This window comes from Aquarana catesbeiana, linkage group LG04 (genome assembly GCF_042186555.1).
Source record: "Aquarana catesbeiana isolate 2022-GZ linkage group LG04, ASM4218655v1, whole genome shotgun sequence".
Classification (NCBI taxonomy): Eukaryota; Metazoa; Chordata; class Amphibia; order Anura; family Ranidae; genus Aquarana; species Aquarana catesbeiana.
In genome coordinates this window covers 79,701,433-79,724,955 of record NC_133327.1, presented here as the reverse complement: position 1 = coordinate 79,724,955, position 23,523 = coordinate 79,701,433, and the positions used below count along the sequence as shown (strand labels likewise).

General features: G+C 40.4%; 1 protein-coding gene across 1 annotated transcript in view; it reads right to left on the bottom strand.

The window, feature by feature from the left end:
* Positions 1-3,142: 3,142 nt before the first annotated feature.
* Positions 3,143-23,523, bottom strand: part of NT5C1B (5'-nucleotidase, cytosolic IB) — an 87,508-nt gene continuing 67,127 nt past the window's right edge. Inside the window, exons 6-7 of the mRNA XM_073625343.1 lie at positions 17,601-17,785; positions 3,143-13,834 (exon numbers count right to left, since the gene is read on the bottom strand). Of these exons, the coding sequence (XP_073481444.1) occupies positions 13,340-13,834; positions 17,601-17,785 (680 nt within the window). The 3' untranslated portion in view covers positions 3,143-13,339. The remainder of the gene's footprint in view (positions 13,835-17,600; positions 17,786-23,523) is intronic.

Below are 23,523 nucleotides of genomic sequence, written 5' to 3'. Positions count from 1 at the left end.
GAAAGACCACACATACATGAAGATGTGGTGCTACACCTAAAGTGGGGTGTCCCCTTGGTGGGACCCTGAAACGGGATTGTCTACCGTATTTATCGGCGTATAACACGCACAGGCGTATAACACGCACATTCATTTTAAGAGGGAAGTTTCAGGAAAAAAACGTACATTTTTAATAAGGAACTTTGAAGCAAAATAAGGGTCAGTGCCCATCTGCAGCCTCACCATTGCCATCAATGCAGCCTGATCAGTGCCCATCTGCAGCCTCACAAGTGCCATCAATGCAGCCTCATTAGTCCACATCAATGCAGCCCCACCATTGCCATCAATGCAGCAACCTTGCCATTGCCATCAATGCAGCAGCCTCACCATTGCCATCAATGCAGCAGCCTCACCATTGCCATCATTGCAGCAGCCTCAATACTGCCATCAGTGCAGCCTGATCGATGCCCATCTGCAGCCTAGAGGGGACAGGGAGGGGGGCGGGACGAGCGCCGACAGATTACATACAGTGAGAATCTCCTATGATAGACAGAACAGTGGTCCAATGGCGGCCCAGGAGACGGGACTTTCTATTACAGAGGCCACCAAGTAAACAGGAGATTCTCACTCTATGTAATCTGACGGCGCTCGTCCCGCTCCCCTCCCTGTCCCCTCCGAGGCAGCCAAAATTGAAGTATAAACGAGGAAGAAATAGTATTATTCTGATGGATGACTTATGCTTTGCTCATGTAACCAATGGAGAATTGTAATGTGGGGATGCCAAGGAAAATATATTTGTATGCCCTATTATTTAATCAAAGAAAGTTCTGATTTATTAGAACGACTGGTCTGATTTACTGCAAAGAGAGAGTGAAAGTGTGCTCCTACAATGAATGGGAACAAGGAACAAAATGCAAACTTTCTCCTTATCTTTCTGGGTTGTGAAGAGTGACAAGCAAAGGAAGGAGGAGCAACCAGTTTGGGAGAGGAGGCAGTGGTGGCTGGTAATGGAGGTTTTGTCGAAGGGGTTAGAGTGGTGGCTGCATGGTTTGCCCTTCTAAATAGCAGGGTCTCTATATTTGGGCCTTCTGTGTATTGGAACCCTCTTAAAAACTGGTTCTGAACCACAGGTGTGCAAGGTCTCACGTAGTATCTAGTAGCTTACCTTCATGCTGAAGAGTAAAGTGTATCGTGAATTGTGTATAATAAAACTGGTGGAGAGAATCCATGCTCAAGGCAGTATTTCTCAAAATGTCTTTGTAGTCAGTGGAGCACTGGCAGGGTTGCCATTGTGACCCCTAAAGCTACACCAGTGAGTGGAGGTGTTCTGTTGTGTACTAAGATTAACGGAGCAAGGCTGATTACACTGCAGGGTGCACAGGAACTAGCAAGCATGCTGGATTTCTGGCAGGACTGACAAGTAATTTTTGCACTTATCGAACAGATATAACAATACGCTTTCAATTATATATTTAACAGGCCAAAAGGGCTCAAACAAAAAAAGTTCATGGTTTTACATTGCTCGAGAACTGGAGGTGACGTTGATCCGGTCCTCCAAGGGGGCATAGAGATGAGCGGTGGCCATCTTCCCATCAATCGCCTCTATGCAAAAACCCCGCCGACGCCGGATGGTTCCCGGGCTCAGCGATCGGTAACGTTAGCCCGGGAACCTCCGGGAAGCGGTGGGAGGGGGACACCTCTCCCGCCGCTTGTAAAAGTGATCCTGTGGCAAATCCGCCACTGGGATCACTTTTATTGGAAAACCGGTCGCCTAAGGGAAAGAATGATACCAGAGTTATGGCATTTAGCTGCTGCCATAACCCCAGTATTTATGTCAAAATCATGATGTACATTCCCAGTTAGGCAGTGGGCAAGTAGTATTCTTCACTATCCTATTTTTTTTTTTTGGTTTGCTCCTTGATTATAGTCTATTACCTCATCATTCATTGTGTAATCTCATGTCATTTAATATTTATTGTAACACAGCATTTTCTCATCTTTTTGTCCATACTATGACATGGGAGAAGAAAATAATTTTTTATTTTTCATTTTCTATTTTTTTTTTATTATTCATTTACTTCATCAGGGCTCAGAAATGTTGACTGTAGATCAGCAAATACCAGATAGCTATACATTTTTCACCGATTTTTACAAATTTTAGTGAGACTAATTATGCTAATTGCAGCAAAATCTTGCTGCAATTGTTAACACTGATATAACATAATAATATCCTTTGAACTCTTTCCAAGCAAAAACTACAATCTGGTATCTGCTTATCTGAGTCCATCTAAGCATAGTCAATGTTTTGAGTCCTGATGAAGTGGAACCATAATTGGCCAATGAAACACATCGGTTGTTGATGATTTTATGAACAAGTAAAGGATTTTGGACTCTCATCTTTGGAGCTTGCGCTATATGTAAGTGCTTAGACATAATCGTTGACTGCACTCAAGGACTGTTTTTTATGATTAAGGCCCCATTCACACCTGAGCATTTTTTAGCTTGAAGGTTAAAGCTCCAAAATGCTCAACATTCAAAATCCCTTGTATTACATTCCTGACTGTTCTGTTTACATATGAATGCTCAGATGCCTGTAGTTGGAAGCCTGTAGCTCCAACAGGTACAGACCTAAAAATGCCTGAATCAAGCATTTTGTCAGACATATTTACGTCTAGTGCTTTCCATTGGCTAACACAAACACTTGAAGCTTGAATACACATGTACAATGCTTGAAATACACTTCTAAAAAGCTTTTATAGTCATGCAAAAGAACTTACATAAAAACGTCAGAAAATTGCTCTGCTAGGGTGTGAATGCAGCCTAAAGGTGGAATTTTTTTTGAAATGGTGCTCTTTAATGTGACATGTTATGAAGTTATTTATGCAGACTGGTAAAGTTACTGAAAAAACACACAACATAGAAAAGACATGATCTATGGTGGCTTTGTTGTAGGATCCAAAGTGCTAGTGTAGTATTATTCTATAGACCCAGCCCCCACAAACAGGTGCCTCTGAATTAAACGAATATGGGGAATCTCAAAAGCCGATTCTGTAAACTGTTATGGTAATAGGCACCATTTGCCTTTTGGTCAAACTAATAAAACAAACTCATTTAACTAATTTAACCAGTGCAGAAAAAAAGATTAATTCAAGGAGAGCAAACATTGTGAGTTTCATTTTTATTTTTTTTATTAAAGTAAGGAAATACAGAAGACATTCAACTGGTGTAGAAAAATACTTTCAACATCCTTTGTATTTGTACATAGAAAACCATATGAAATGTTTGAAAGCAGTATTACATTATCAAACGGACATGGTGCTTGGAACAGCCTCTTGTAAACATGATCACTTGTGACTAATCTAATTAAGGGTCTGTGTTGGCAGGGTTGGAGTCAGTGGGCAAAGACAGCTTACTTTCGGAGGATTCAGCTTGCATCTTAGATCAGTTTTAGATGCATCAAAGAATATTTCACTGACAGGTTCACTTTATCTGCCTCCAAGTTGCATCAAAATGCTTCAAGCTGCTTTTTCATTTCCATTATCTTGAATGGGGAGAGAAGCAGTTCTGACACAAACAGAAGCTCATAGACACAGACCCACCAGACATGATAAAACAACGTTTAATACTGAAAGAGACTTATTTTATAAGACAATGTAAAGAAGCCCAAAGAAACCAGCCTTTTTAGTTTAAAATTATCCTGGATTGGTTGTTATGACTTTTGAACATTGATCTCCACCTAATCTGAGAAGGCTGAAAGTACCACTCAAATGTGTAAAACAGGATAAAGATGGAAACAGTGTGAAAAAATGGTGCAATAGCTGTGCACAAACTATATATTTAATGCCTTTCATACAACACAGCGGGCTCAATAATAAGTGATTGGTGGTTGTAGATAAATGAAAAGTGCCGCACATCACATCTGATTGTGGTGCAACCTATATTTTGCAGCAGTGTCAAGTACTAGGCGCAGGTGCCGTGATCTTGACTGCCTTGCATCATCATCATCCTCTTGACGCAATACTGTAGACCTCCATTGCACTAAAAATTGACAAACTCGCTTTCAAAAAAATCATTTATTTGGTGTGGATTTTCCAACTTTTGTGCAACGTGTCACACTTTGGGATTTTTTTCCCCACATTTGGCGCTCTAATCACATTTTCCTGCTCAAATGCTTCAACTTGAACACATTTATTCCATAAATCAGCGTTCCATGCATCAATTGTTTGCCACACATCAATAGTTTATTGGGCCCCGTGTTTTTTATCTGTGCTTAATGGGATATACAATGTATTACTGACATATACTCACACACATAGGTTGGACTTGTATCTTTTTTCGTCCTCACATACTACGTAACTATGTAACTATGTAATGTAACACACTGTGCCTCAAAAATTCAAAAACAAAATTGGTTGTATTGCCAATCACATTATATCTGTTGATTTTTTTAGTTCTGGTGGGAAAATGAAAGTTGAACGCCACGTAAATATGAAAAAAACACCATTTGCTCAAGTTATTTATTCAAAAGTGAATACAATTATTTTAAAATACTTTTAGTATAAATGTCTGAATCCTATCTATATTATCTTACCACAATCCCATGTCCAGCATTAGACTGTGACTAGGAATTTACCCATGCAGTGCATGGAGCGGTCGGGGTTCAGATAGATCACAGTAGTACAAGGGCACAGGAAGGATTTTACCATTGTGTTTTTATCCAATAAACAGGTAGGTAACAAAAGAGATACAAAGGGGTTGATTTGCTAAAACTGGAGAGTGCAAAATCTCGTGCAGCTCTGCATAGAAACCAATCAGCTTCCATTTTTTTTTTTTTGTCAAAGCTTAAAGAAGCATTCTGACCCCCCCCCCCCCCCCAAAAAAAAAATTAAATAAAAATTAGCAGGTATAAATACTGTAGCTGCTGACTTTTACTATTAGGGTACTTACCTGTCCAGGCATCCAGCGGCGTCCTCACCTGAGCTGATTCTTGGGTGCTGCCGCCACCATCTTGGAATGGAACAGGAAAACAGGAAACCACGGTTTTCCACTGCACATGTGTGAATCATGCTGCGTTTTCTCAATGAGCCGGCTGCGTGGGGGACAGAAGAGGGGGCCAAACTTCTGGTTCAATTCACAGCGTCCAAGTGAGCCAGAAGTGGGAGCAGGTACCTGTCAAAACTAGGTACCCGCTTTCCCCCAAAAGGTGCAAAATGTAGCAGCAGTGGGGGGAGGGGAGGAAGAGTTAGACAAGCAGAGCTTCCCCTTTTGGGTGGAGCATCGCTTTAACTGAACAAGCTGAAGTTAGAAGCTAATTGGCTACCATACACAGCCAGCAGCACAAGATTTTGCACTCCCTAGTTTTGGTAAATCAACTCCAAAGTGTTAAACTTGAACAATGGGGGGGGGGGGTCACCCTCCAGAGCAGGTGCTTCTGAGCAGAATCAAAATCCTTTGGCAAGTATACATTTGCACACATATGAGTAAGCTTATCTTTTTGCCCACGGTTCTGCTTTGAAAACTAAATCTAGATGAGATAAAGAGATCCTCAGTTGCTCTTCTTGAGATCCCATATTCATTTTTTTGGTTACATTTCAAACAACAGGGAAAAAGTAGCTAATGTGTATTGGGGACAAACCATCCCCCCATGCATCAGGGCTTAAGAAATCTATAGAAGATTTTTTAAAAACTCTCCTTAGTAGGGGCCTTCACAAGTGTGTACTTTTGCAGGTGTCTGAATGTGTAATAAAACTGTATAAATCTCTAATTTATTTCTTAAGCCCTGATGAAGCGGGGTGGATAGGCCCCTGAAACACATTTGCTACCTTTTCCCCGTGGTTTGAACTGTAACAACAATAACATTTATATGGACTTATATGGATGAATGACTGGCACTCTGTTTATCCTATTTGATTTTTCTAGTGGAGATCTGCTATATGGGGGGAACCCACTTTGTGCTAGAACTAAGATCAGTTAAGATCAGCCCCCAAGCTTCATTCATCTTCCTGGATTCTGGTTTACCACCTCTTTTGAACTTTACTCTTAAAACATAAATCTAACTGGTTCCTACTGGCAATTTTTCATTCTGATCCATATTTCTTTTTAATAAACAAGCCCAATTTTCCTTACTATTGTTGTCTGTCTCTTTAAAAGGTAACACCAGGTCCTGGTGTCATTGGAACAGGAAGTGAGGCAAAATATCTCTTACAGAGTTAGGCTTCACACATGCAGGCATATTAAAATACTCCTAAGCATGCTGGACCTTTCTTCCAGGAGATGAAATAAAAATCCAGTGTAAAAATGCTTGGTTTGGGTTGTATTAGCGTGTTTTATATGTGTTTACAGTCATATGGCATTTAGAAGCTTATTTTACGTAATTTCATTCTATTGGCTAAAATATTTATTTATTCAAGCCACTAGAATACATGTATTTGTGTTTACGCACGTATGTGCTTAAATTATGCCAGAAAGATCATCTCCAATCGCAGATTTGAGGCTTTTTTTATGCCCACACATGCTGCTCTAAAATACAAATCTAAATGCCATATTGTGCATGGACAAATTGGGAAAAATAAAGCTGCATTCAGGGGCATGCCCATGTGCATAATAGTCACCAGCAATGAAAATCGAACAGAAACTCTATCCAAAACAACAAAAATAAAAGTTTCACCGGAAGTTGGTCCAATTATTGCTTATGGGTGGCGAGAAATAGAGAGTAAATATCCCAAAGAAAAATGTAAGTAATGCGCACGGCTATCTTTCAGAAATTCCCATGCTTATGGTTATTGCTTGAAGCTGTCTGGTTTGCCTGAGCAGAGAGAAGCTCTGGAGGTTTTCCAACTCACATGGATGGAAACATTTCCCAAATAATTCTTTACACAGGCTGAACAGACAGGCAGAGAAAGTGAATAGCATTGATTTTCAGAGCAAGAGAAACTGGCGAAGGTATTACTAATTACTGCAGTGCTATACTGTAGTCTCTTCCACCCACAAAGACTTTTAGGGCGCATTTACGCTTTTCTGTTTTAGTACACCACAATGTAAGGCAGTGTATCAGAGCTGTATTGGGGTGACATTCAAAAGGAATGGCAATACAACCTTCTAACATATGTAGCATGTGCTAACAAACATTACCAAAGCCCTTAACAGTAAATTTACTTTATTTTAGATTTGTGCAACATTTCTCAGCCATGATAAACATGAATAATATATGTTGCACTGTGCAATTGCTTGTATCTGTTCAGTCATGGTGTAACCCATTTATTGGGTAACGTTTACTGCCTAGGGTGCAAATGCCGCAACGTAGCTGCCTACAGACAAAACAAATATAACTTAAAGAATATGTCACTCCAACATTTCCTATTTCTGATATGTGTCTGTTTTACCATGTACTTGTGTTAAAAGCATTCTAATTTCTTTGTATTGCTTCCTTTGTGTTAAATTCCTGGTGTCCCTGCCATTCCCCCTGCTCTCCTATTTCAAACTGACCACACTATGTATGAGAGCACATCTATGCTGGCATGGTCAGTTTTATGACTGTGCTGGGAGAACAGCCTGCCTCTCCTCCAGTGATCAGACTTGTGCTAACACACCTTCCCCCCTTCACACCCATTCACTGGGAAGTTCAGTGTACTGCTGCTTCTCCACCCCCTTCTCTCCAGGCCCCTTGTGCAGTTGAGAACAGAGATTATGTGATCATGAATGGCTGTTTTTTTTGGCATATGAGCAAGTTCAAAATAGTTTAAGGGAGTTTTTCTAACCCTCTGGAGCCATTTGTTGCCTGCGTTTCTAACCCGTTAGTGACTGCAATGTGCAATTAACCATACAGAACTAGGATTGCACAACTGTGTCTGCTCCTAATCAATATCAAACTGAAAATTTGTGAAAGAGTTACTATCATGTTAATTGATGCATACTGACGCTGCTAAATTTCTCTGCATCCAAGCTAAAAATTACTCTGGTCATTAATGAGTTACCACCCCACAATAATTGAACCTTCACATTGACTCCAATGAATTCCACTGAATTAGTAAAATGTCCAGATTTTTACAGAAATTGTGGCAAAGTAAAAACTATAAAGCTATAATCTGGACAAACTACTAAATACACAGATGACATGTATATATGGGAGCTTTTTTACATGCCAAAAGATGTGCATTTCTGACCATACAGTGCTAAGATTTACACAGGCCTGCTACATCACAAATACTTGTTTGACAGGACAGAATTTGATTTTATTCTATTGCAGTTCAGTAACACAGGTCAGCTGTCTGTGACTGGACAGTGAAAAGAAAAGCAGCGCACTGATGGTCTTGTTGGTTTCTCTGTCATTCTGCTCTATCATCCTACTAGCATTCTCCCTGCACTGCAGCACAACTGATTGACTCCTTGGAATGCTTCTCCTTCACTCATTCTGAGCTATACTGTACAGAGACTGCAGGATGCTAAGTCAATTTTTAAATAAAATTAAAAAAATTAAATATGTATTAATCTGTGTCTTTTATATCTTGCATGGAGTTCAGCTTTCATTTTTATTAACCCTAGTCTGTAAATTCCCATTGACTTGGGAGAGTTGCAGCAATTTCCGGTTGTGCAAAAGGACAGCGGAGAACTGTTCCATATATTAAAACTCTAAGTAATAATAATAACATGCAAACACACAAAGGGAAAACATTTTAGTAATAACGCCCAATCCTGCACTATTAAAGACTAATTTCACCTAGCAATACAAATATACTATATTTTTTTAATCCTTTGTAAAAAAGAGTATCCAGCAATAAAAAGTAGTATAAAACCAATCAAAAAAGAACATGAATAAAAACAGAAATCTAAAAATTAACCCAAAAGACAACCAGAATTTGTGTCAAGATAAAAATGAATAATGAGGATAGTTGGTGAATTAAAAAGACATGGAACAAGAACTTCATGTTAGTTACAATTTAAGCTGAATTCCAGTAATGCTGAAAAGCATTTCATTCAATACCCTCCGGTCATGTGAACTTTGAATTTACAGTACATTGCATGGCCGAGGGGGAGAGAAAGATAGCTTCACTGCATAACATTTTAGTCATAGAGTGCAGCTCTAGGTCGTTTCTCACTGCAGTGGCCCCATATTCTAGGCAAACTGGAGGCATTTGCTTAGGTGGCACAACACAATGGGGTTGATTTACTAAAGGCAAACTGACTGTGCACTTTACAAAGTGCAGTTGCCTCTGCAAGAGCAGGTGCTTCAGAGCTTAGTAAATGAGAAGAAGCTCAGCTGACTTCCATCATCCAATCATGTGCAAGCAAAAATGCATTTTTTTAAATTTTCCTTGCATGTGATTGGGCATTCTTTGCAAAGTGAAGCCTAACCTCATTTACTAAGCTCTGGAGCAATTGCACTTGCAGAGTGCAACTGCACTTTGCAAAGTGTGCAGTCTAGTTGCCTTTAGTAAATCAACTCCAATATCTCAGCACTCCTAAGAAACTCCGCTGTCAATGAAGACTTAGTAGTGTTACTGGGCAAGTGTGCACCTCTCCAAGTCTCCCAACATAATGTGCATGATAACAAAATCCTCCATAGTATAAGATGTCTATGACTGTTTGGATTTTTACGTTTGGTTATCGGCAAACTTTGCAGGCTGCTCTTTTTTATTGAATAGCGCAGACAATCACTTTGTTTTATATAGTCCAAGATGACCAAGGGTTTGTCACTGACCACTGATTTGCTGACTAGGTGCTGCATAGGCATTGGTAGGAAGAGGAACAGTAGGAAGATTGGTGAACACCCAGTTCCACGAAACAAAGGATGATTACTGTAAGGAGAGGGGGATAGATACAAAGAATGGTAGGCAAAATAGTTAACACCCTATGTTTCTCAAGCCATTCACTTGATTTTATTCAGCCCTCAGGGCACTATTTTATCCACTGAAACCAACAATGGAGCATAACATCCTCACCCCAATGACTCCACACAATTGCTCCCAATGACACCAACAATAGGGCACAATTCCTCCCACATGATACCAAAGATGGGTGCATTGTTTTTTTTCCCACTGACTTTTTCTACTCCCAATGACCACAGTCTGCCCCCCCTAAAGTCTGAAGGACAGTAAACTGGCCCCTTGTTTAGAAAGTTTGGGGACCCCTGCTCTAGTGCCTTGAGTTCCGCGTAAAATAGCAGCAGTATTTAATAACATGAAGAATAGAAAGGACATTCCTATGAGTTGCTTTGGGCAACAAAGACAGTTCTTGTTTTAGAAACCGTCAGTCCTGAGTTACATTGTCATTACTTCCTAGAAGACTAGGCTAAACTAAGCAAATAAATGCCCTTCTTATGTTCTGGTTGCAGGTGCACTTTGAATATGGTTTTAACTTTCACAAGTAATCTATGTGAATTTGGTACATCCCTGTTTCAGTGCTTATAGAAAACATATCAGAGTTTATGGCAAACACAAAAGTCACACATAATGACAAAAATACAGAAAGTTATGCTAAAAGTACCTGAAAATCGAAAGGCAATAGTTCTGGTACATCCAGCAGTAAACAATCACTCCACTCAAAATTATATGCAGTGTTTTGGAATTGCTAGAGCGTGGAATCACCCAATAGGTTGTAGAATCTATCTGCAGTTTTAGTGGCAGTTTATCTGCAACTGTGTGCCCAGCTGCATCCATATACTATATGATGAAGAGATCTTTCAAAAATGAATCCAGCAGTCACAGTGAAATGCCACAGCAGAAAAACAGAAAAAGGGGCTGGAGGAGATTGAACACATCCACCCCATCACCAATTCATCTTGTATGGGCTGACACTTAGCTTATGTACTTGTATAATGTTCATAAAGCTCACAGTGCAGAGAACCATTTTTAACAGCCTATAAATTCACTGGTGTGACCAGTTTTGAGTGATTTGGTAGGCCGGATATTTCTAATAGCACAATTCTTGCCCCCCCCCCCCCAGGGTTGCAGAGAATTTATAATTGATGGTGAAAGAGCAATGGAATGCAGTAAACCTTACTATCCAATCAATCAATTTTTGGCAGCCTAAGGAGACCACATATGGACATCCAAAATGACCATTCTCATTACTACCAGCAAGTCGATTTAGCCTCAAGCTCAAATACTAATCTTGATGTTTATCAGTTTTAAAGGATAACTGTACAAATAATAATACAGCTTGTGGATTTTGCAACTAACAATGAACAAAAACTTAGACTAATCCTTCTCTTGCGCTGTACAGTAGACATCTTCAATATTCCCACAGCAATCATCAGGATGAATGCTATTGAAAATTAAGCGAGTGTGGCCCACTCTGGCCTTGGTCATAGAGGATGACTGCCAGCCTAGGGAAGACCCAGCCCACTTGCCTTTAGCTTGTAGACATACCCCAGTACTAGCTTAACCCAGCTGTGAGCAGTTGCAAATGAGTCTCAAAACTGCAAGCAGGCTGCACAGTACAAATATAGATTGCCTGCACTAAATAGTTATTTATCGTGAAGAAATCTGGCTATGGCCACATGATGCTGATTTAATTTTTTTAAGCATTTGTACAGTTATCTTTTAGGGTGATGTTGTCAGACCTAAGGGTCCACCCAGATAATGTAGGTTTTAATGTATCAGACTATTACACTTCTCTGAGATAATCAGCACCTGCAGCATGTTTTCAAGCAACTCATGTCCTCCTTACTTCTCTTTCCTCGTGTATAAACCTAAGTCAGCAACACTTCTTGTACTAACATACATTTACACAGCGTATATTGCTGTGTCACAAAGCCTAATGGACATCTATCTTCAGGGTCACACATTGGCCTTAGAAATTGGAGGATCTGACCAAAGTGATGCATTAAGTGATGATCTCATGCCTTTGGGCATCTGTACACACCTCCAGATGTGACATGTTGGGGGCAAAATTTGCTTGGACAGGTTGGAAAATATTGACCAACTGCTAATGTTCATTCGAAAAAAGGCCAGTGCTGGAGATGTCAGCATGGCCCTCACATCTGAAATAAACATTAACGTTTGGGCAAACTCAAGCATCTGCATCTATGTCATAAGCTGTGTGAAAAACACCTATGGCAGGCTGTATCAAGTTTTTGGATATCCTCATCCTTTGATATATAGGGCCAGCTCTAAAGCTGATCTGTGAAGTATGAACTTATACAGACACTTCTATAAACGCATTATTATTACATTTTCTATGACTGAACTAAACATAAAATCACATAATATATATGTGGCCTTGAGCTACCCCTAAATTTGAGATAATTTACATATGCAGTCAGTTTCAGCAGCAAATAGTCTTATGCATGGGTTAAATTCCGAACAAATTTTCTTTAAAAAATCAGAAATTTTGTGCATTTTATGATCCGATGGTGCCACCATTGATTTTGAAATTCGACCAACCAAGCCTTCAATTTCACCTCACCTGGCTACATAATTTTTTTCTTTTTTGGTAATTTTTTTTTCTTGCACTCATAAACATTCTACCATCATTGATTAAAAAATCGTTTGCTTTTAAAAAAAAATTTCCAACATGTCTGATCACTCAAATTCAATGGCCGCACGAAAATCGGCCACTGCAGAGGCCCACTAATGGTGTGAAATTCACATGCACATTCTTAGATAAGGTTTTCAAAAGAAAATTCTTTCAGAATTCAACCCATGCATGGCCTGCATTAGTGTGACTATGGTCATAGGTGTCTGCTTATGATGCAGACACAATGCTTGCTTAGCCTAAACTTAAAAAAAAAAAAAAAATAGAGCAGTCAGTTCGGGTAGGTGACCTAGAGTTGGCCCTGGAAGGTTACTGCACACCACTGCTCTCCATTGTTATCAAGTAAAGTCCACTATGAAAGTGTTAAACTCTTTCCTCTTATTCATAAAGTAATACAATTTAGTGATTTACAAATTCTCAGCTCATTAACTTCCACAAGAGAGCTATGGGCTGGGTAAAGTCTAAGACCTTTATTAATATATATATATATATATATATATATATATATACACAACCACGCTGATATGGACCTATTATTTCAGGTGCTAAATCCATACCTATTCAGTTCTGTGAGTATCTATTGAACAACCTAACCTAACAACCAGTCCAGCAGGGCAGATCTCAGATCGACAACAACCTTTAGCTCTTCTGTGGAGATTAGTGCACTAATGGCTGCAAATCACTGAACTGCCTCCCGCTGTATCTAAGTGAAAAGAGTTTTACGCTAAGTGAACCTCCTGAAATTATCCCATAGATATAGGTGTCAAGAATGATTACCATTATCCTAGACATTTGAGGGATTAAGGAGTGTGCTTTAAAATATTTGTAAAAAATACACCATATCAGCAAGAGCTAAATCTGCTTAACAATACTAATACCATTGATTCTATTTCTTTCCATGTTCCTTTTTAGGCTCTTCTTTTTTAGGCTCCTCTTTTTTAGGCTCCTCTTTTTTAGGCCCCTCTTTTTTAGACTCTTCCTTTTTAGACTCCTCCTTATTGGACTCTTCCTTAATAGGCTCTTCATTTTTAGGCTCCTCCTTTTTGGTTGATTTGTGGTACTTCTGGCCAATCCCGTAAGGGACATGGGCTGCAATAGTACCTAACTCATGTGCACCTTCTATGTGAAACATCTGGTCATCAAAGAAAAGATGAGGTCGTATTTTGTCCAAGATGGGTCCCTTTGGGGCCCCTGCAAGGAAAAGGGCTTCATCTATCTCCAAGCCCCAGGCACGTAAGGTCTTCAAGGCTCGGGCCCCAGAGCTGGCAGCGCTCCTAGCTGTCACAAGGTAGGTCCTTATAGGGCATTTAAGCCTTGCATCTTTAGCATGAAACTTCCTTTGAAGCTTTCCCAGTGCCTCCAGAAAGCATTTCAGTGGACCCTATAAAATATAATAATATAATATGATAAAATACATAAGATAACCGATTACTGTTGCCTAGTAACATAAAAATGTATTCCCTCTACTGCCAAAAATAACTAAGCTAAGCTTTATTGCAACCTAAAATAGTTAGATAACATAACCCCAGTGTGAATGTGATTTTTTTTTTATTTATCCACATCATGTTATCGCTAGAAGTAGTAAGTTACATTTATCTGGACTCATTTTGTAACGTTAAGCATTACAGAACAAGTTCAGCTGAATGTGACCAACTACCACAAGCTATAACCCCAGTGTTATTTCAGGATAACATTTAGGCTGGATTCACACTATTTCTGTTATTTTGACACATGCTAATTGCACTTGATATGCATTGACATCCTTTTTTTTTAAACATTGGGGTTGATTTACTAAAACTGGAGAGTTCAAAAACTGGTGTAGCTCTGCATAGAAATCAATCAGCTTTCATACTTTTTGTCAAAGCTTAATTGAACAAGCTGACGTTAGAAGCGGATTGGCTACTATGCACATCTGCACCAGATTTTGCATTCTCTAGTTTTAGTAAGTCAACACCATTGCATAGTGTTAATGCATTGATGTGCAGGGTTTTTATTTATTGCAGATGTCAAATGCATTATTTTTCCTTCTTCAATGTGCTGCATGTTATATTTTCACCCGGCACGAACACAGAACAGAGAACGGAGTCTATTGGAAACAATGGATTTTGGCTTGTTTTTGCCTTGCGCCTGCGTTGAGCCTATGTTATACAATGCAGCCCAATGCACTTGGGCCCCTAGTTTACTGTAACAATACATAGGCAACCACATACAGAGCAGTTCACCTGCATTGCAGGAAACATGCATGGAAAACGCCTTTCCCGAACCAGCCATGTATGTTCGGAGATATAGAGTACAGGAGTCACAAGTCTCTTCAACTGAAACAGGTCCACAGAAACACAAGCCTGGTTTGAAGGCTAAGTCCACCCTTTGCAAAAAAATAATAAATGCACCCATATTTTCAGAAAAAAATTGCTAATGAGCTTGCACAGCATTGTAACTGAAGTCAGTGGATCATGGCTGCAATTCATAGGCTCCTGCAGACTATTCTTCCAGCTCTTTTCTCGCACCGAGAACACTGGTGGACGTGTCAGTGGACTACAAGTGCAAAAATCACTACACCTGTATTCCATTAAGAACTTCTGCTGTGACAGACTGGACTTGTGGTTTATTTGTTCACAGATTTCTCTAAATGAATGATGGGGCTGAGCAGGCAAAGCTATGCACAGTATTGCAGATTACAAATCTGACAGCTGCTGCAGAGAGGGTCGTTTTGGCAGTAAGTGGGATAGGGGGTCCACTTGGGACCATTGTTCATGTTGCACCATATACAGGGCCTTGAATAAGTATTCACACCCTTGAAATTTTCCATGTTTTTTTATGTTACAACCAAAAACGTACATTTATTTTATTGGGATTTTATGTTATAGACCAACACAAAGTGGCACATACGGTAATTGTGAACTGGTAGGAAAATGTTAAATATGTAAAAAAAAGTGTGGGGCGCATTTGTATCAATACTTTGTAGAACTACCTTTCACTGCAAATACAGCTGCAAGTCTTTTTGGGTCTCTACCAGCTTTTCACTTTTAGAGAGTGACATTTTTGCCCATTCTTCTTTGCAAAATAGCTCGAGCTCTGTCAGTTTACATGGAGAGCGTCTGTGAACAGCAATATTCAAGTCTTGCCACAGATTCTCAATTAAATTTAGGTCTGGACTTTGACTGGGCCATTATAACACATGTATATGCTTTGATCTAAACCATTTCATTGTAGCTCTGGTTGTATGTGTAGGGTCATTGTCCTGCTGGAAGGTGAACCTCCACCCCAGTCTCAAGTCTTTTGCAGACTCTAACAGGTTTTCTTCTAAGATTGCCCTGTATTTGGCTCCATCCATCTTTCCATCAACTCTGACCAGCTTCCCTGTCCCTGCTGCAGAAAAGCATCCCCACAACATGATGCTGCCACCGCCATGTTTCATGGATGGTGGATGGTGTGTTCAGGCTGATGGGCAGTGTTAGTTTTCTACCACACATAGCGTTTTGCTTTTAGGCCAAAAAGTGCAATTTTGGTCTCATCTGACCAGAGCACCTTCTTCCACATGTTTGCTGTGTCCCCCACATGACTTCTCACAATTTGCAAACTGGACTTCTTATGGATTTCTTTTAACAATGGCTTTCTTCTTGCCACTCTCTTATAAAGTCCAGATTTGTGGAGTGCATGACTAATAGTTGTCCTGTGGAAAGATTCTCCCACCTGAGCTGTGGATCTCTGCAGCTCTTCCAGAGTTACCATGGGCCTCTTGGCTGCTTCTCTGATGAATGCTCTCCTTGCCAGGCCTGTCAGTTTAGGTGGACGGCCATGTCTTGGTAGGTTTGCAGTTGTGCCATACTCTTTCCATCTTCAGATGATGTATTTAACAGTGCTCCGTGAGATGTTCAAAGCTTGGAATATTTGTTTATAACCTAACCGTGCATTAAACTTCTCCACAACTTTATCCCTGACCTGTCTGTTGTGTTCCTTGGCCTTCATGATGCTGTTTGTTCACTAAGGTTAACAAATTACTGAGGGCTTCACAGAACAGCTGTATTTATACTGAGATTTATTTACACACTATTTACTAATTAGGCAACTTCTGAAGACAATTGGTTCCACTAGATTTTCGTTAGGGGTATCAGAGTAAAGGGGGCTGAATGCAAATGCATGCCACACTTTTCACATGTTTATTTGTCAAAATTTTTGAAAACCATTAATAATTTTCCTTCCACTTCACAATTATGTGCCACTTTGTGTTGAATACTTTCTCAAGGCACAGTATATGAATGTAACATGGTTTTAAAAGGTACAGTAAGTCTTTAACAACCCTCTTACCCCCCCTCAAAAGACATGTACCCCATCCAATCCCACTCAGAGCTACCTTTAAAGAAGTAGGAGATATGTGCAATATCAAAGCAGTGGTTTGCATATTGATGCTTCATCTGTCATTTTCCATTGCAGACACATGCAGATGGTTATCAATTCAGATGGCCCATTGACTATTTTTTCAAAGAACAGCAGCCTACAATACAGCACAACCAATCAACAATGATCCTTCACTGAATAGATTTGCTGCAATCTGAGTGTCACCTATGGATTACTTCACCCCTCCATTTCTCTTTGAAGGACCCTATTAAAGTGGAAGTAAACCCATCGATTTAACAGTTTCAAAAAAACTGTTTAATTCCCGGCACAATAGGAAGCAGTATCCTATGGTGGCAAACCAGGAAGAGGAGGAGCCTGGAGCACTAACAGGGGACCCCATAAGAGGAGGATCAGTGCAATTCTATTGCACAATTGCACAGACCAGGTAAGAATGACAGATTTTTTTTGTTTTATACATATATGTATATATATATATATATATATATATATATATATATATATATATATATATATATATATATATATATATATATATAGTATTTTATTTATTTTTAATATATATATATATATATATATATATATATATATATATATATATATATATATGTATATATATATATATATGTATATATATATATATATATATATATATATATATATATATATATATATACACACACTTTACAATCACTTTAAATCTGATCTCTGAGCTGGGAAAACCTAAATGACCTTAAAATGTAATTATATTATATTATATTTCCACTGTACAAAACATTTCATTTTCCTACCTGGGCCAATGGATTGTTCTCAAATTGTTTTTCATGTTCAAAAAATGAATCCAAACCCCTTTCTTTTACTATCTGCTCAGACTCGTCAGAGAACAGGACTGCATCTCCATCAAATGCTACTCGCATTTCCTTCTCCGGCAGGACAATGTCTCGCTTTGGTGTGAACATGGTGGCAGCTGCAATACCTGCAAAAACAGAAAAAATCCTTTAGAACAAGTTGTACAGCAGGGAATACCTAATACATAAAGGTTAAATAACAATATAGTGATAAAACAAATTATATGCCCTAACTTTTAGCAAATGCTCAGTGGATACTTTTTATGATTTAACCTCTTCTGCTACTGAAAGTTTATCCCCCCTCCATGCCCAGGCCGTTTTTTGCGATACGGCACTGCGTTACTTTAATTGACAATTGTGCAGTGGTGCAACGCAGTACACAAATAAAATGTCCTTCCCCCCCCCCCACAAATACTGCTTTCTTTTGGTGGTATTTGATTACCTCTGCGCTTTTTGTTTTATACGCTATAACAAAAAAAGTTTGACAATTTTGAAAAAAAATATATATTTTTTACTTTCTGCTATAAAACATATCCAATAATTTTTTAAAAATATATATCACATTTCTTCCTCTTCAATTTAAGCCAAAATGTATTTTGCTACATATTTTTGGTACAAAAAAAAATCACAATAAGTGTATATTGATTGTTTTGCGCAAAAGTCAAAGCGTCTACAAACTATGGGATATTTTTATGGAATTTTTCATTTTTTTTACTAGTAATGGCGGCGATCAGCGACTAATTGCGGCAGACAAATTGGACACCAAGTGACACTTTTGACACTTTTTTGGGGACCAGTGACACTAATACAGTGATCAGTGCTAAATAATATGCACTGTCACAGTACTAATGACACTGGCAGGAAAGGGGTTAGCATAATGAGCAATCAAATGGTTAAATGTGATCCCTGGGAGTGCTTTCTAACTGTGTGGGGGGTGCTTCTACTGTAAGAAGACAGACATACGTGTTCCTGCTTAGCAGAACACAACAAGATCTGTCTTCTTCTGTCACAGAATGGTGATCTGCCTTGCCGTTCTGTCTGCCTCGGGAATGATCGGCGGGTCCAAGGGGACATCAGTTCGGCCGGACCCACTAATTGGCTGCTGCTGTGACCCAGGAAAAAAAAACAGGTACAGGTACGTGATTTCATAGGGCCACCCTGCCGCTGTGTATATGCGTGTGGCGGTCCGGAAGCGGTTAAAGGATAATTGTTAGAACCCTTAAGTTAGCTTGGCTAAATGTCTTGTCTCATATCAGACCACATCTGCTACATACAGCAGTAAAAAACATGGTACTGTGTCTACAACCAATGCCATAAATCAGAGGTGGAGGTGGAAAGACAACTTTGTAGGCTCTAATGTGCACTTGCCCGGTTTTTCTTTTGATTCACCAAAGTGGGAAATGCCTTATAGTAGAAGGCAAGACTTTTTTTATGTTTTGGATAGAGTGGAAAAGGATTAGAGAACCTGTTGGGGTTTTATAGCTGTCTGTGCCTCCGTTAAGTTGATCCAGAGAGGAAGTAAAAAAAATCCCAAATTTTGAGTGGCTGCCAGAACAGGAAAAAATGGGGACACCGTTTCTGGCGACTGCCAGATATTTCACTCACTTCCTGTTACAGCTATGTGACAGGGCTTAAAGAGAAATCTCCCCAATCAGACACAGATGATACAAATGCCTAAAAGGGGTTGGAACCCTCTTTACTCGATCCAAAAAAAAAAAAGGTTTTGACTTTAGTTCTACTTTAAATCTGTGCTACACCCTGATGCTCTTGCACTAATTGCATACACAGTAAATGTATTAGAAAACAAGTCAAGGGGGAATGCAGATGGCTCTTTGTCTGGGTAAACTGATTTAGATCAGGACAGAATAGCACCCCTGACCTCTATCCTCAGACTATACGACTCCAGTTTGAGACCGAGGTCTCCCAGCTCAGTATGAGTTTGGGGGTCCTGAATGTCATTTTGGTGGGGTATGTTATCTGGTGAGACCTCTCACCCCACAGTATGATCCCATGAGGGGTGGGGTGGGGATCTCACCGGGTAGCGGTCGGCTTTTGCCTCCCTTCCAGAAAGAATCCCAGTACAATATAACTTACTCTAGAGCCGTAACTCATTTACATAAAACCTCCATGAGAATCCACCTTTAATTAGCGTGCCTGAAACTCAGAAAGACAGCCTTTGATGTCACTGATCCAGGTCTAAAATATAAATAAAGATAGATAGGTTGTCTTGGGCCTTTCAAGCCATACCTAATTCTCAAATGTTATTCTTTTGAAAAGGTTTGTAATCTTCTTATGTAAACTCAATAAAATTATTGAACGAAAAAAACAAAAAAATAAGTCAAAGTAGTTAGATTTTCTTTTCTACATATGAGCAGGGGTTATCCTGGAGTAATAGGAAGATGATATACTATGCTCAGAGGTGTGTTCATTCACGTCAGTGTTTAGGAGTGTCTGTGTATTTATCACTGCTATAAATACCTGCGTGTGTCTTGCCACAAATATAGACTGCCCATTTTTTACAGTCTGAGAAATGCAAGTAATATATGGCTGATACTTAATTGTATTATGTGATTGGCCTTCAGATGTCATTGCTCTAGCAACCACAAAACAAGTCCCCAATAGAACAAGTGGTTCCAACCCTGTCACTGGGCATTTCTGGGACCCAATACTGCGCCTGATCGGGTGGCCCCATAGGAGGTCCTAGCAAGGGGTGGGCCACTATATAGGAACCTAAGGGGCAATAATGAGCCATTCTTATTTTGGAAGCACTTGATGTTGCACAGAGAAGTTTTCGTAACTTGTCGGAGGGAGCCACTCTTGAGTTTTTCAATGAAAAGAGGAAAGGGTTACTCTGGCACACAGTAACCCCTTCTTTTTTACTGGCACATACACACTAAGCTTACAGCAGCCAGACAGGCCAAGCCTAGTTTTCATACTTTGTGAAGCAGGAGAAAGGTGAAAGGTCATAGCTGATATAAGAAACTTTTATCATGCCACCCTCAGAAGGAACCAGAGACAAGTATTTCACCGGAGACAGGTATTTCCCCTTTATTCAAGCCAGGAGTCTCCCAGTAACCTAGGTTGTTTTCTTGTATCCATCTCTAACAATGTGGGTCCCAGACTTCAAACTGCCCACTGCTAGGGATGAGCCAAACACCCCCCAGTTCGGTTCGCAGCAGGACATGAGAACAGGCAAAACATTTGTGCGAACACCGTTAAAGTCTATGGGACACGAACATGAAAAATCAAAAGTGCTCATTTTAAAAGCTTATATGCAAGTTATTGGCATAAAAAGTGTTTGGGGACCCTGATCCTGCCCCAGGGGACATATATCAATGCAAAAAAAAGTTTTAAAAATGGGCCCCCAGGCACTATATACTCTGAACAGCAGTATATATACTATACAGCCTGCCCTATTTACTATGCAGAAAAATTGGGCCTTAGGTGTTGGTGGTGCCAGAACACTGTAACCCCCCACAGTTACTCTTGTTGGGTGCAGATGTTTCATCCTCTGCTCCCTCTGCAAAGGCAGGATGAGTTATGCAACTTTACCCTTGTAACGTGGATCAGCCAGTAATTCCCTCTCCTTGATACCATGAATCCTAGGGTCCTTTTGCAGGCTTTGCAGAATCAGGGAGGCCATGCAGTGTAAGTTTGCAGAGGCATTCGATTCTGAGTTCTCTGGGTCACTAAGGATCACATTATCTATAACTACCTCCTCCCAGCCACCTACAACTCCTTGGGTTTCTGGGGACTGAAAACCATCCCTAGAGACTGCTGCTGAGTGTTATCCTCTACATTCATGCTGACACAATCCTCCTCCTCTTCTTCCTGTGTGTTTGGTGGGCCCGCAGGAATGCTATCTGGATAAAGGGGGTCTTGAGAGAAAAGGAAGTCCCCCTCTACCTCATGCTGTTCTGCCTCAAGTGCCATGTCCACAATTCCACGAAGCGTGTGCTCCAGCAGGAAGCCTAGAGGGAAAGTGTCACTGATGCATGCATTGTCGCTGCTCACCATCCTTGTGGCCTCCTCAAATGGTGACAGGACAGTGCATGCATCCTTGACAGTAGCCACTGGTGAAGCGATTAAGCTCCCCTGGCCCTGTCCTGGTGCCATACTTACACAGATACTCATTGATGGCCCTCCGCTGTGTGTGCAGCCATTGCAGTAGTTCCAATGTTGAGTTCCACCTAGTGGGCATGTCACAAATGAGGCCATTGGTGGGCAGGTTGCATTCCCTTTGAATATCAGCCAGCCGAGCACTGGCATTGTATGACTGGCAGAAATGACCACAGGCTTTTCTGGCCTACCTCAGGAGATCTTATAAGCCTGTGTACCTGGTCAAGAACCGCTGCACCACCAAACTCAGGACCAAATTCAGGACGTGTGCCAAACATGGAACATGGGTCAAGTGTATCTGTCGGAGGGCAGAGATAAGGTTGGTGCCATTGTCGCATACAACCATTCCTGGCTGAAGCTGGCCTGGCGTCAACCACCTTTGAGCCTGCCCCTGCAGAGCTGACAGAATCTCTGCCCCAGTGTGGCTCCTGTCCCTTAGGCAGACTAACTCAAGCACCGCATGGCATCTTTTAGCCCGACTGCTTGCGTAACCCCTTGAACGCTTACAGAGCACTGCTGGTTCAGAGGACAAATCTGCAGAAGAGGCCATAGAGGAAGAAGAAGAGGAGGGGGTGGAGGAGAGAGCTGTGGCAGAATCACCACTAGCATTTTGGAGGCGTGGTGGCAAAACAAGCTCCAACAACACTGAACCCTGTCCTGCATCCCATATAAATATATATATATATACAGGGCTTTTTTTCTCGGCGAATAGTTGCAGGAATTCCCCCGTCTGAGTCACCCTTTGTCTCTGCCCCTACCCACCTCTGACCACCGTCCCTTGATTCCACCCCCTACCCACCTACCAGTACTGCCCCTTTTAGAAAATACAGAACCAAGCATCATTTTGTGGTGCTAAATCATTTGTATGGAACATGTTAATGATAAAAAGAAAAGCAGTAAAATAGATCCCCTGCAGCCAGGAACAACAGAACCCCAGCAATAGATCCTCACACAACAATAGACTCCACAACAACAACAATAGATTCCCTGCAGCAACAGTGAACCACCCACAACAAAATATCACACCCAGTAACAAAATATCCACCTAAGCAACATTCAAACCCCCCCCACCCCCCCCACCCCCTCACCAGCAACAATAGATCTCCCAGCAGCCAGCCTGAATAGATCCTCCAGCGGTCAGTAAAAATAGACCTCACACTCAACAGTAGATCCCTTCCAGCAACATAAGACCCCCCCATCAACAATAGATTCCCCATCAGCAACAATAGACCCTCACACAAAATCAGATCCCCACCAGTGACAATAGATCCCCCAGCAGCCAACATCAATATGCTATTACATACATTACATACATTCAGTGCTGGAGGTTCCCCCGCGTTCCCACTGAAAAAAAGCCCTGTATATATATATATATATATATATACTGCGAGCACTGACTAAATATAAAGTAAACACTGAATATAAAGTCTATGCTAAATGTAGAGTATATAGATATAGATATATAGATATAGATATAGATATATCTATATATCTATATCTATATCTATATATATAGATATCTCAAATACACTGCCACTAAACTGAATAACCTGCCTGCTTAATCTAACTCAAGCTATCTCTCTGTCCACGCCAACAACACTACACATGGCCTCTATGTAAGCAGCCTTATATAGTATTATATAGTGTGGGGCGTGGACTTAGATCCCCCTGAGCCACGATTGCCCAAAGGCACCCTGCCTTTGGCCAATTATGGCTCTCTCAGCAGAGCAAGTTGTGATTGACCAAG